Below are 14,333 nucleotides of genomic sequence, written 5' to 3' on the forward strand. Positions count from 1 at the left end.
GATGCTCACGACACTCCACACAAAGGCCAAAGGCCAACCTCACACTACCAGATCAATTTTGACAAAAACTCCACAGGTTTCCTTTATCCCAGCCCAGGTTTGAGTTAAATACTCACTCAGCAATACTGTCTTCCACTGCTACAGACAAGTGAAAGGTCGCGGGGAGGGGGGGATGCGAGGACAAGAGAAGATCACAAGGTCGGTTGGGAGACCGTGGCTGCTGGCTACGCCCGGTCGTTTGTACCAACCCCTGCAGTCTAGGCAGCCAGGAACTACAGAGCCAGGGCCTGCGGCTGATGCTTTGCAATGCAAGGTCCGTGACCAATAAGGCCCCCCCTCATCAATGAGTTGATCTCTGAGGGGGAGCTGGACCTTGCAGGGATAACGGAGACCTGGTTGGGCCACGAGGGTGGTTTACCCCTCGTGGAAATGTGCCCACCGGGTTTCCATGCATTCCATCAGCCTCGGGCCCTGGGTAAGGGTGGTGGGGTGGCGGTAGTTATACGGGAATGTCTAGAGCCGAGGGAGTTCACTGTCCTTCAGATACCCGGGTGTGAGTCCCTAGGTGTGAAATGGGGCCCAGGGAGGCAGTGGGGTCTGCTGATTGTATACTTGGCTCCTCGCTATGCGTCAGCAGCCCTGCCCGAGCTCCTCGAGCTGATCTCAGAGACGGCGGTGGAGATCCCCAAGCTTTTGGTCATGGGGGATTTCAACCTGCCGTCGACGGGAGCAGCATCGGAGGTGGCTCGGGAGTTCATGGCTTCCATGACAGCCATAGACCTGACCCAACTAATTCAGGGCCCCACACACGAAGGTGGCCACACACTGGACCTTGTTTTTGTATCTGAGCAGTGGACGAGTGATCTGGGAATAGGGGATTTAGTTGTTACTCCCCTGTCATGGTCAGATCACTCATGTCTCCGGCTGGACTTCCCTCGCGCTACCCCCCACCGCGAGGAGGCGGAGCCAGACTGTCCAAGCTGGTACCGCCCCAAGCACCTGATGGAACCGGATAGGTTCCAGACGGAGCTTGGGCCATTACCTGTAGCCCTGACCCGCTCTCGCTCGGAGGACCTAGTGGCCGCCTGGAATAGGGCGGCGGCTGGGGCCTTGGACCGGGTCGCTCCTTTGCGACCTCTCCTACGGCAGCGACCCACCCGAGCTCCTTGGTATACCGAGGAGTTGAGGGTGATGAAGCGCCATAGGAGACATCTAGAGAGCAGGTGGAGGTCCTCACGCTCCGAATCTGATCGAACACAGGTAAGAGCCTATTTACGGACCTACCTTGTGGCATTGAGAGCGGCCAAACGTAGACACTGTGCCGCTCTTATTGCGTCCGCTGATAACCGCCCTGCCACCCTGTTTAGGGTGACCCGCTCCCTCTTATCGCAGAGGACGCGGGGGGCACCCTTACAGGGCAGAGCAGAGGAGTTTGGGGAATATCTGCAGGACAAAGTCGCTCAGATCCGGAGCGGATGGGCCCCCTTCAGTGGACCAGACGAGCCGTCAACAGTGAGTCTTGTGAGACCATTCTGGGAGGAGTTTGACTCTGTTGCCCCCGAGGATTTGGACAGGCTGCGTGGACGGCTGCGACCCACCACATGTTCAATGGACCCGTGTCCCTCCTGGCTGGTACTGGCAACCTGGGAGGTGACACGAGGCTGGCTTCTGGGCCTGGTGAACGCCTCATTGGGCGAGGGATCCTTACCAACTGCCTTGAAAGAGGCGGTGGTGAGGCCCTTACTCAAGAGGCCTTCACTTGACCCGACGGAGCTAGCTAATTATCGTCCAGTCTCCAACCTTCCCTTTCTAGCGAAGGTTGTTGAGAATGTGGTGGCACAGCAATTTCCGCGACACCTTGACGAATCCGAATATCTAGACCCACGCCAGTCCGGCTTCCGACCCAGGCACAGCACGGAGACAGCCTTGGTCGCGTTGGTTGATGATCTCTGGAGGGCCAGAGATAGAGGTTGTTCCTCTATCCTGGTCCTATTAGACCTCTCAGCGGCTTTTGATACCATCGACCATGGTATCCTATTGCGCCGGCTGGAGGGGATGGGAGTCGGAGGCACCGTTTTGCGGTGGTTCGGCTCCTACCTCTCCGACCGGACGCAATGTGTGTTGACAGGGGGGCAGAGGTCGACCCTGAGGCCACTCACTTGTGGGGTGCCACAGGGGTCGGTCCTCTCGCCTCTCCTGTTCAACGCATATGTGAAGCCACTGGGGGAGATCATCCGTGGTTTTGGGGTTGAGTATCATCTGTACGCTGATGATACCCAGCTGTACATTTCAACCCCAAACCACCCCAACGAGGCTGTCGAAGTGATGTCCCGATGTTTAGAAGCCGTCGGGGTCTGGATGGGGGACAACAGACTCAAACTCAACCCCTCCAAGACTGAGTGGCTGTGGCTACCGGCACCTCGGTTCAGCCAGCTGACTCCATCGCTGGCCATAGGGGGCGAACAATTGCCCCCTGTGGAACGGGCGCGCAATTTGGGCGTCCTCCTAGATGCCCGGCTGTCAATGGATGACCATGTGGCAGCTGTGGCAAGGGGGGCGTTCCACCAGGTTCGCCTGGTGCGCCAATTGCGCCCCCTACTAGACCGGGATGCCCTACGCACGGTCACTCATGCACTGGTGACGTCTCGCCTGGACTACTGCAATGCTCTCTACATGGGGCTTCCCTTGGGACGCGCCCGAAGACTGCAGCTAGTCCAGAACGCAGCCGCGTGGGCTGTCATGGGGAGTACTAGGTACTCCCACGTAACACCTCTCCTGCGCAAGCTGCACTGGCTGCCTGTGGTTTTTCGGGTGCGTTTCAAGGTTTTGATTACCATCTTTAAAGCGCTCCATGGCACAGGACCTAGTTACTTGCGGGATCGCATCCTGCCACACACATCCCTGCGGCCAATTCTCTCTCACAGGGAGGGACTTCTCCTGGTGCCGTCCACTAGGCAATGCCAACGGGCGGTGCCAAGGAGTAGGGCCTTCTCTGTGATGGGCCCAACCCTCTGGAATGACCTCCCCCCCGACATTAGAACCACCACCGCTCCTTCCGACAAAAATTGAACCACTTCCACTCCTTCCGACAAAAATTGAAGACTCACCTGTTCCGATTAGCTGGCCTGGCACATTCATAATTGCTACCTCCTGGCAGACATATTTTTTAACTGGTATTTTAGGGGAACTGTTTTTAAATTTAATTTATGGGATATTTTTAGGGGTTTTTAAGACTATATTTAGATACTTTACTCAATTGTACAGTTCTTTTTAACCTTCTTTTTAACCTCCTCCATATCTATCTATCTATTTAACAATTTTAACTGTTTAATTATTTAATTATTCATATGTTGTATTTCTTGTATGGACTGTACACCGCTCCGAGTCCCTTTTGGGAGAGGGGGCGGTCTAGAAGCGCAAATAAAAGTAAAGTAAAAAAGTAAAGCTTTCCTAAATCTGGCAAGCTCAAAACAGGAGCTTGTATCATGGCTTACTTCAATCCTTCAAATCTTTCTCCATCACCTTGCCTCCAAATAACATTCCAAGGCTCTCCATCCAATCTTATTCTTAGGTAAGGGTTGTGTACACTCTAAACCCCTGACTACCCAAAAAATTCAACAACTCATTTGTACTTTCTTCAACCTCTACTTTCTTTTCTCCAGACAACAACAAATCATCTACATAGTGTAACAACTGTATACCTCTGGGCTGTTTAAACTTCTCCAATGCCTGCTTCAACATTTGTCCAAATAAACTTCTTGAAAATCCCTGCGGTAGAACACACCACATATACTTCCAATTACCATTTGTATCCAAATCAGACCATTCAAAAGCAAAAATATCCCCAAAATTTTTTTTCAAATCTATCACACTAAAATATTATAATTCCCAATTTGCCCCTGCTTGTTTACAAATAACTCCTCAGAATTCAAAATGCACAGCCATAAAAACATAAAAGAGGGTGGTAAAAAAAATGCCCTCAGAAAAAAGAAAAAAAAAGTTAAATGAGGTAGTTCAGGTCTCTGCTCTGAAATATATTTAACTTAAACTTTAATATCAACTTCTCTGTTTTATAAATGTATTTAAACACCTTAAAAATTCCAAAAATAATAAAATCAAAATCGCAATTCAGAGCAATTCTGCATAGTTGTCATATGCTCCAGCTATTCTGCAGAAGCAAGTCACCCATTTGCCCCTCCTCTCTCTCTCAGACAAAGAGAGGGAAAAAATTTGTAAAAGGGAAAGCAAGCCGCAGATCCCCCCCTCTCACTTACCCCCCCTCCTCTTGCTTCCAAGTAAAAGAAGAGGAAAACAAAGAGAGGGAAAAATACTTAATCCTTTCAACAAAGACAAATAACTTTTAAGCTCACATCTCCCACTTTCATGGGATCATTCTCATTTCCTTTTTCTTTCAAACACTCACAATATCAACAACGAACCTTTTGACTTACTATTCCTTTATACAAAAGGAGACTCCCTACACACAGCCATTCACAGGTCTCAGGATCACTTAACCTCATTTCTCCTGTGTACTGCAAATCAAACCTTTTATGTAAACTAACACATAAAACTACTTCCTAACAAGCCAGCAACACCGGCATCCTATGACTCATTCTTCAAGCAATGGGAAACTTTCAGGCATGATTTTTAATCAAAAATATGATATTGGGCCTGAACCATCACTGTTTTCCCACAGTTCCAAACTCAAGCCAAGAAGTTTACTTAATTTGCCATTTGCCAGCAGACCACTCATAACATTTATCACTTCAAGTAAAAATATGCATCCTAAAAATAGTTAACAACAATCACATCACATTATTCAAAAACAGCTTATTCCCTTTTAGACAGGTTTGACTTCTTCCAAATCTCTAATTATTGCCTAATAGCTTTAATAAACTCATTGAAATTCTATTCCCTTTAAGCACTGGACTACCCATCTCCTCCCTGGAGATGTCCTATCTTTTCAAACACCCTATCCTAGGCATTTATCTAAAGACTATATCATCTGTAGTTTGACTCCAACAAAATAAATTCCACCCAAGTCCCAGTGCATTACTCATTAATATTCTGTAATGATTATTATATTACTACCCAGTGCAAAACTCCCTTCATCAAAATAATAAGGGGGATAGGAGAGACATAGAAGGAATTTCCTTATGTTTCCTTCTGCATATTTCCCAGGATCCTTAACACATATTTCATATCGGGGCCCCGTATTTATACCAGAGAGTCTAAATTACATTACCTTCTTGAATCATTCAATAGCTTAGCCTCTAGCTTTTTAGCTAACATTCTTAGCGAAACCACAGAGGAAAGCTCCAAACACACATCACTGTCAAACATTCAAGAAAGTAATTATGCCACCCAGATAGATCTCCTGTATGTATTTCATACGTACATACATACCTGGTTCGGTGCACCAATGTTTCAGGCCAGCTCCAACTTTACTGCTTTTTGTTGTCCCGCTCTCCTCCCAATTTTGTTAGGAGCAATCTCTCTGGAAAAGCATTTCCACCCCCCTCGGAACACTTCAAATGGAAGTGTTGCCGGTTCCGAAGGTCTGTCAAAACTCTTCTCCAGATGAGATTATCCTATTCCCGGCTGACGCACCACTTGTGAGAAAAATATATTCTATATATTTTCTATATATTAAAGAAACGGTCAAGGAGACTATGAGCAACAAAAAGCATCTATTTATTTACTGTTGCGCAAGAGGATTCTCAATCAGGAAGTGAAAGAGAATGATCATGAAGGCTAAACACAGGGTTTAAATACATTATTTGTGGGTGTCATTGATTGCATAAAGGTGTTTCATAATACAGTTATATAATTGTACTTGGCTATTACTCCATCGGTGGCTTCCTGAAAACATCCCCTTAACAGAAAGCCCCCATAATTTCAGTTCCTGTTCCCATATATAACATGATTTCAGTTCCCGTTATATGACAATATAAATTCCCGTTACATGACAGTAACAAAACAATCAACCCATATCGGGCTCTTGAGAACAAATCTGATGACCAACATCCTCTGGTTCATCCAAGTTCCCCTTAGCTCAACTTCCCCAGTTGGAAAGCCCCTAATAGTTTTACTAATTGTTACAAAAGTCAAAGTGACCTTAAAAGTGCTATCTCTAGCTAAATACAAATGCTAAGCTAAATAATAAAATGCTTGAATAATATTTAGCTGTAGCTAAAATGTAAAATGGAGTCTATTCAAAATGGAGTCTGTCAGGTTCATTCCTTTTTTACATGAATAACCAAAATAACCATCCTGGGAGGAGTTTGACTCTGTTGCTGTCGAAGATATGGACAGGTTGCGTGGGCGACTGCGAGCCACCACATGTTTACTGGACCCGTGTCCCTCCTGGCTTGTACTGGCATCCTGGGAGGTCACACGAGGCTGGCTCCAGGAGTTAGTCAACGCCTCCTTGAGAGAGGGGTTCTTGCCAGCCATCTTAAAAGAGGCGGTGGTGAGGCCCCTACTCAAGAAGCCTTCCCTGGATCCAGCTATATTAGCTAACTACCATCCTGTCTCCAACCTTTGCTTTTTGGCGAAGGTTGTAGAGAGTGTGGTGGCACAACAGTTCCCACGCCACTTGGATGAAATTGATTATCTAGACCCGCGCCAGTCCGGTTTCCGGCCCGGCCACAGCACGGAGACGGCTTTGGTCGCGTTGGTGGATGATCTCTGGAGGGCCAGAGATGGGGGTTGCTCCTCCATCCTGGTCCTATTAGATCTCTCGGCTGATTTTGATACCATCGACCATGGTATCCTATTGCGCCGTCTAGAGAGGTTGGGGGTGAGGGGTACCGTTTTGCGGTGGTTCTCCTCCTACCTCTCTGGCCGAGCGCAATGTGTGCTGACGGGGGGGCAGAGGTCGACCCTGAGGCCGCTCACTTGTGGAGTGCCGCAGGGGTCGGTCCTCTCGCCTCTCCTGTTCAACACATATATGAAGCCGCTGGGTGAGATCATTCGTGGTTTTGGGGTCGAGTACCATCTGTACGCTGACGATACTCAGCTGTACATATCTACCCCGAACCACCCCAACGAGGCTGTCGAAATGATGTGCCGGTGCCTGGAGGCCGTACGGGTCTGGATGGGCATTAACAGACTCAAACTCAACCCCTCCAAGACGGAGTGGCTGTGGTTACCGGCGCCCCGGTTCAACCAGTGGGTTCCATCACTGGCCATCGGGGGCGAACAGCTGGCCCCCGTGGAGCGGGCACGCAATTTGGGCGTCCTCCTGGATGCCCGGCTGTCAATGGATGACCATGTGACGGCCGTGGCAAGGGGGGCGTTCCACCAGGTTCGCCTGGTGCGCCAATTGCGCCCCCTATTGGACCGGAGCGCCCTGCACACAGTCACCCATGCACTAGTGACGTCCCGACTGGACTATTGCAATGCTCTCTACATGGGGCTTCCCTTGAGATGCACCCGAAGGCTGCAGTTGGTCCAGAATGCGGCTGCGCGGGCAATTATGGGAGGTACTAGATACTCCCATGTAACACCTCTCCTGCGCGGGCTGCACTGGTTACCTGTGGCTTTTCGGGTGCGTTTCAAGGTGTTGACTATCATCTTTAAAGCGCTCCATGGCACAGGACCTAGCTACCTGCGGGATCGCATCCTGCCCCATACATCCCTGCGGCCGATTCGCTCTCACAGGGAGGGACTCCTCCGGGTGCCGTCCACTAGGCAGTGCCAGCGGGCGACGCCCAGGAGTAGGGCCTTCTCTGTGATGGTTGTTCCCCAGTGGGAACAACCACATCTGATGAATGGGTTAAAGTTACTGTTCGTGAGGGCCTTGCCCTAGAGTTCATCTCCTACCCCCCTAGACTTTTCAGGGTCTGCCCATTATCCAACAATCCGACCAGAAGGCGCCTCATGCAAGAGGCAATTCAGCATCTATTGGATATAAGGGCCATACAGCCGGTTCCCGTGGACCAACACGGACTAGGTTTCTATTCCATACTTTTTGTTGTTCCTAAGGCCTCGGGGGGCTGGAGGGCCATACTTGATCTCAAAAAATTAAATAAGTTCATCCTTTATAAACGCTTTAAAATGCATTCCTTGCAAACCATTTTGGGTAGCATTAGGCATGGGGATTTTTTGACATCAATAGATTTGACGGAGGCCTACCTCCACATTCCCATTTTGCTCCTGCATAGACAGTTTTTACGTTTCTCTTACCTGGGACATCACTTCGAGTATACAGCACTTCCATTTGGGCTATCCTCAGCGCCTCGGGTGTTTACCAAGGTGCTTGCGGTTCTCGTGGCTGCCCTCCGGGAGGTCCCCATCAGATTGCAGGCGTACCTGGATGACATACTTATACAATCCTCGTCCCCTCAACAGGCCCGAAGGGATCTTGCCACCACCATACAATTCCTCCAGGCTCATGGATTCTCAATTAACGTGCCAAAGAGCCACCTCCAACCTACCACCAGGTTGGTACATCTCGGTGCCCTAATTGACACGGTTGAAGGTAGGGTGTTTCTATCTCGGGAACGGCAGGATTCCCTCAGGGCTCTAGCTTCCCAAGTCACCAGGGAACGCAGGGTCCCCTTAGCCACCCTATCCACCTTGTTAGGCACCATGGTTTCAGCAATTGGAATAGTTCCCTGGGCCCGATTGCATTCCCAGCAGCTACAGTGGTTTCTCTTACCATTTCAGAAGAGACTTCTAAGCTGCTCCCGGGCCAAGGTGAGCATCCCGGCGGAGGTCTCCCAATCACTCCTCTGGTGGACGTCACAGACCATAGCCAAGGGGCGGCTGTTCCAAGACCAGGAGTCCTTGACTCTCACCACAGACGCCAGCCTGTTTGGCTGGGGAGCACACCTCCAGGGACATATGGCCCAGGGTCAGTGGGATCAGGTGGATCTGACCCACAGTATAAACTGGCTGGAACTACGGGCGGTCCACCTGGCCCTCTGCCAATTCCAGGACCTAGTGGCGGGCAAACACGTCTTGGTGCTAACAGACAATATGGCTGCCAAGGCACATATCAACCGCCAGGGGGGGACCAAATCATGACTCCTCATGGAAGAGGCCATGCGGTTGGGGTCCTGGGCAGAGAGGCATTTGTTGCCCTTGTCAGCGGAGCTTATTTCGGGGGTGGCAAACACGCAAGCGGACTGGCTCAGCCGGGAGGTGGTGGACAACGCAGAATGGCGTCTGCACCCATCGATCTTCAGGGACATTGTGAACATGTTCAGTATGCCCGTGATCGACCTCTTTGCCACTTCCCTCAACACCCAGCTCCCGAGGTTCTATTCCCGATTCCCGGACCAGCGATCAGAGGGGGTGGATGCGCTGAGATGCAGGTGGCCCCGAGGTCTCCTCTATGCCTTCCCTCCTCTTCCCATCCTGCCCCGTGTCATTCAAAAGATCTTGGGGGGGAGAGCGGAGGTGATTCTGGTTGCCCCTCACTGGCCACGCAGACACTGGTTTGCAGACCTGCGGGCTATGTCGGTGGACAGGCCCTGGAGGATTCCCCAGGACAGGATAGCCCTCAACCAGGGGTCTCTGGAACATCCCGATCCCCAATGGTTCCAGTTGACCGCCTGGCGTTTGAGCGGAGCGTCCTGAGGAAGGGAAACTACTCCTCCAGGGTCATCCAAACGATCCAGGCCGCACGTCGTCCATCTACTGACCGCATATACGAGTCCACCTGGCGGTCTTTCTCCACCTGGTGTATAGGTAAGAACTTGGATCCACTTGGGGCAACTATACCTAACGTCCTGGACTTCCTCCAGGATGGCTTGGATAAAGGCTTAGCCATTAACACCATCAAATGCCAATTGGCGGCCATCTCCTCTGTATTGACCTGTGGGGGTTATACTTCCCTGTCCCAGCAGCCCATGGTGCGTACATTTCTAAGGGGGCGTCCAATCTGAAGCCACCGGCCGTGCACAGATATCCTTCCTGGGACTTGCCTAAAGTCCTGGATGCTCTGACCACTGCTCCTTTTGAACCACTGCGGGAGGTATCTCTTAGGTTCTTAACCCTGAAGGTGTCCTTCCTGGTGGCTATCACCTCTGCCAGAAGGATTTCTGAATTACACGCGCTTTCAGTTAGTGAGGACCTGTGTGTATTCCATCAGGACCGGGTGGTATTACGGATGGACACCTCCTTCATCCCCAAAGTGTGCTCATGTTTTCACCGCACACAGGAGCTCATGCTCCCCAACTTTTGCCCTAATCCTTCCCATCCCATGGAACGTAAGTGGCACACTTTAGACGTGCGGAGGGCTCTTAAGATTTATATACGCAGAATTCGGCCTTTTCGCACTGTACAATCATTGTTTGTGTCCTTTCAGCCATCGTCCATGGGTAAGAAGGCCTCCTCAGTCACCATTGGCAAATGGCTGCGGGCATGTATTGCAACGGCCTAGCAATCTCAATCCATACCTGTACCGGGTCGGCTGACTGCACACTCAACTAGGAGTGCGGCTATATCAGCGGCCTGGGCAGCCCAGGCATCTTTGGCTGAAATCTGTAGGGCAGCAACTTGGGCTACTCCTTCTCCGTTTATTAAAAACTATAAGCTAGACATCTTCGCCTCTGCAGATGCAGTTTTTGGCCGCAGGGTGCTACAATCTGTTCACAGGACAAGCACTGCACAGAACCAGTTATGACCCACCCGGGACGAGAAAGAGTGGGGTTACTTTGGTACGTCCCAGTCTGGATGCTACCTCCACCACTATGGAGAAAAGGCGTTGGTCCTTACCTGAGACGCCTCTTCTCGTAGGGTGGAGGTAGCATCCAGCCCCTCCCATAACGAACTGGTTCTATGTTATAGACATCTGTTGGGGGGGGGTGCTCTCATTGCGGATTTCTCTGTGTACAAGTGTTGTTGGTTTTAGACGTTTTTACTGAAATAAATTGTTTTAAACTGTTATGCTGGACATTGATTTACTGATTTCCGGTTGGCGATGAAGCATCGAGTCTGACATCCTTCTTCGGAACTGGGCTTTTGCCTAGTGACAGGGGGCGTGGTTTAATTTAACTGTCAGGCTCAGTCCTCGCAATGAGTGGATGAAGGTCAACCCAGTCTGGATGCTACCTCCACCCTACGAGAAGAGGCGTCTCAGGTAAGGACCAACGCCTTTTTTGGAGAGGGTTTTAAGTTGTTGAGTGTTGGATGTACTGAACTCAAACTCCTGCTGTCCCCACACTCACACCAGAGGTGGGTTGCTCCCGGTTCAGCCTGGATCGGGAGAACCGGTAGTAGCGGCAGTGGGAGGCTCTGCCCACCTGATTGGACGCACATGCAAAGAAGTGTTACGCGTGTGGGAGCGTGTCCAAGCTTGCACGGGAGCACGCCCGAACCAGTAGTAAAAAAAATTGGCAACCCAACACTGACTCACACCTCATATGGTGAAGACTTTAAGATAGAATAAAGAAAGTATCTCTCCCCCTAGTATGGTTTTAGATTTATCAGAGATTTATCAGAGACACTTAATGTTTGCTTTGCCTGATCACTTTTAACATAAATACTTGTAAAATTTCCCCATCTTTAAACATTACCTACTTATCACTATTTTATAACTACTGTAATATGTGGAGAAAAATTTGGGTGAGTTACTTCATTCACAAAATAAGTACCAATTTTCTTCAGGTCTTTTATATAAACATACAGTTTTTTTAAAAAAATAGATTACAGAGAGTGTAAACTCCTTCAGCTTGTTTCTGTGAACAGGAGCTTTATCATTGGATAGTTGGTTTTAAAGTTTAGACCAGTGTTTCTCAATCTCTAAAATGTTGGGATGTGTGGATTCCCGGATGGGGAATTCTGGGAGTTGGAGTCCACACATTTTAGTGTTGCTGAGGTTGAGAAACACTGGTTTAGACAGTGATAAATAGTATAAATTTTGAGAGTTTTATTTTTCCATCTTTCAGTGATCGTTGTGGAGAAGATCCAAATCAGAAAGTAATCCATGGGGTTATTAACTCCTTTGTTCATGTTGAACAGTATAAGAAAAAATTGCCTCTGAAGGTAAAAAGTTATTTCTGTCTTGGGAAACTGTGAAAAATATTTGTTCCATGCCTTACCTTATTTGTGCTTGATCAGACTTTCTCAAATTAGTTTTACCAGGAAATTTTTGAGAGTCCTTTTCTGAATGAAACAGGGGAGTATTATAAACAAGAAGCTTCAAATTTAATGCAAGGATCAAACTGTTCACAGTATATGGGAAAGGTAAGATTATCATATTTATTCATTGTGCCATGTATTTTGGAACAAACTGCTTTTCAAGAGTTTCAGGAGCAGTTTATAGTGTGGGAGTTGTCAGTGTTATGAGGGAAATAAAGTCAAAATTCCACTTTGCTAACATAAGACCTCATGATGCATTTAAAGAGCATTTTCAAGGGATTCATATACTGTATTTTTGGGATTATAAGATGCACCTTCCCCCCCCCCCCTAAAAGAGGGTGAAAATTTGGGTGCGGTTTATACACTGAATGTAGCCCCACCCATCCACCGGCCCCCACCCTTTTGCCTCTGCCTCCCAGCAATTTACCTCCTTGCAGCAAATGGGGGAAATGGGGCTTGCGGAGGCGGCAATAGGCTATGGCAATCCCTGCAGCCTGAAACAGCTGATGATCGGGAGGCCCCTGCTGAAATTGAAAGTGAAACTTGCTGTTTGCTGCAGGAGGCAAATTGCTGGGAGGCAGGTTTTTTTCTTGTGCTAATAAGGCTTTTTGCTGCAAGGAGGTAAGTCAATAACTATAAATGCCTATAGAATGTTCAAATTATTAGACTTATTTTTTAAAGACTGCTTTATTATTGTTCTAGACAACTTAACAAAATGAAGCTTTTTAAAATAAGAGGCCCAGTGGTATTGTATCTTCTTTTAAATAGCAGAGAATAACGTATACTTCCAGAAAGCCACATCAATTTTAACAGCTTCTGTACAAGTATAGTCTGAAATGTAACAGTGTCCTTGTTAATTAGATCCTGACTTAGTCGTGTTTGGAGTAGATCTATTTCAATAATTGGGAGGAGTTAGTGTGACTAAATTTAAGAAAACTTTCTGGCATTAATATACTGCCATAATGTACATTTCTCCAATTCTTTGCTATTTCTATGGGTCAGGCACACATGCACAGAAATACACCACAGTGTATATCAACTGTACTGTTTGCTGTTTGTTGCAAGGAGGCAAATTGCTGGGAGGCAGAGGCAGATTTTCCCCCCTTGTTTTCTTCCCCCAAAGCTAGGTGCGTCTTATACTTTGGAACATCTTATACTCCAAAAATGCGGTACATGCAGGTAGTCCTCACTTACAGGCTGCAATAGGGACTGGCAACTCCATCACTAAGCAGAATGGTTGTTAAGCGTGATGTTTCATGACCATGCTGACTTAACAATGTCAGTTCCAGCTTCAGTTGTTAAGTAAATGACTGTGGGTTGTTAAGCATGGGTGACCATGATTTGTGACTTCCTGCCAGCTTCCCCATTGACTTTGTTGAAAGCCAGCTGTGAAGGTCACAAAAGGTGATCATGGAGGAAATTGTGACTGTCTAAATGCATGCCGGTTGCCAAGTGCCTGAATCACAATCTCATGACCTTAGGGATGGTGAAACAGATGCAACTTTGAGGACCAGTTGTAAGCACTGTCATAATTTTGAACAGTTACTGAATGAGTGGTCAATAAGCGAGGACTACCTGTACATCCAAAATCATGTGCAGGCTAAATCGGAGGAAGCATTTGCTCTTGTTTTGAAAGATGTTATTGTCTTTTTATTTTTTCAGCTGTAGTCAGTTTTCATAATTACTCTGTGATGTGATCTGTAAATTATGCTCTGTGTCATAAATCAACACTCTAAATTAGATTGAATAAGATGCTTAGAGAAATAAAAGGCATCCAGTTTTAAATACTGTATACTTCGTTCAGATCAATATTTGTTCCCTGGTTTTGAATGATTGTATTGTGTTTTCAGTATGAACAATAGCATTTTCTTTACATTTTCCTGGAAAACTCACCTGTTGCACTCTTAAATTTATATGGGTTTAGGTAGTCTCTTGGTAATAGTTGATTTGACTTGACTTTATGCTCTTCTGCCAAACATTTTATTTGATTGTCTACTTTTTAGTCACTGATACTGACATATATTTGCTTTATTTGTTAAATTTGTACAACCTCCCATCTCAACCAAAACACAACAATCCATAAAACAATTCTATGACAACAAAATAGCCACAAAAATAATTAAAACAATCAAAACTATTTAAAAAAACACAATCTGCAGGAGAACACCATTCATTTTCCTAACAGTATAAGTGGCTTTCCACCAATATACAGTAACTGGATCGCAAGACAACATGCAAAA

General features: G+C 47.6%; 1 protein-coding gene across 3 annotated transcripts in view; it reads left to right on the top strand.

The window, feature by feature from the left end:
- The window catches only part of LOC309400756 (cullin-2-like), a 218,765-nt gene that overhangs the window by 77,813 nt on the left and 126,619 nt on the right, over positions 1 to 14,333 (top strand). For all 3 annotated transcript variants that reach the window (XM_081969394.1, XM_081969395.1, XM_081969393.1), the window contains exons 7-8: positions 11,901 to 11,997; positions 12,088 to 12,198. In XM_081969394.1, the coding sequence (XP_081825520.1) occupies positions 11,901 to 11,997; positions 12,088 to 12,198 (208 nt within the window). The remainder of the gene's footprint in view (positions 1 to 11,900; positions 11,998 to 12,087; positions 12,199 to 14,333) is intronic.

The sequence above is a fragment of the Natrix helvetica genome (assembly GCF_964273705.1).
Source record: "Natrix helvetica genome assembly, chromosome: W".
In the NCBI taxonomy this organism is placed as follows: Eukaryota; Metazoa; Chordata; class Lepidosauria; order Squamata; family Natricidae; genus Natrix; species Natrix helvetica.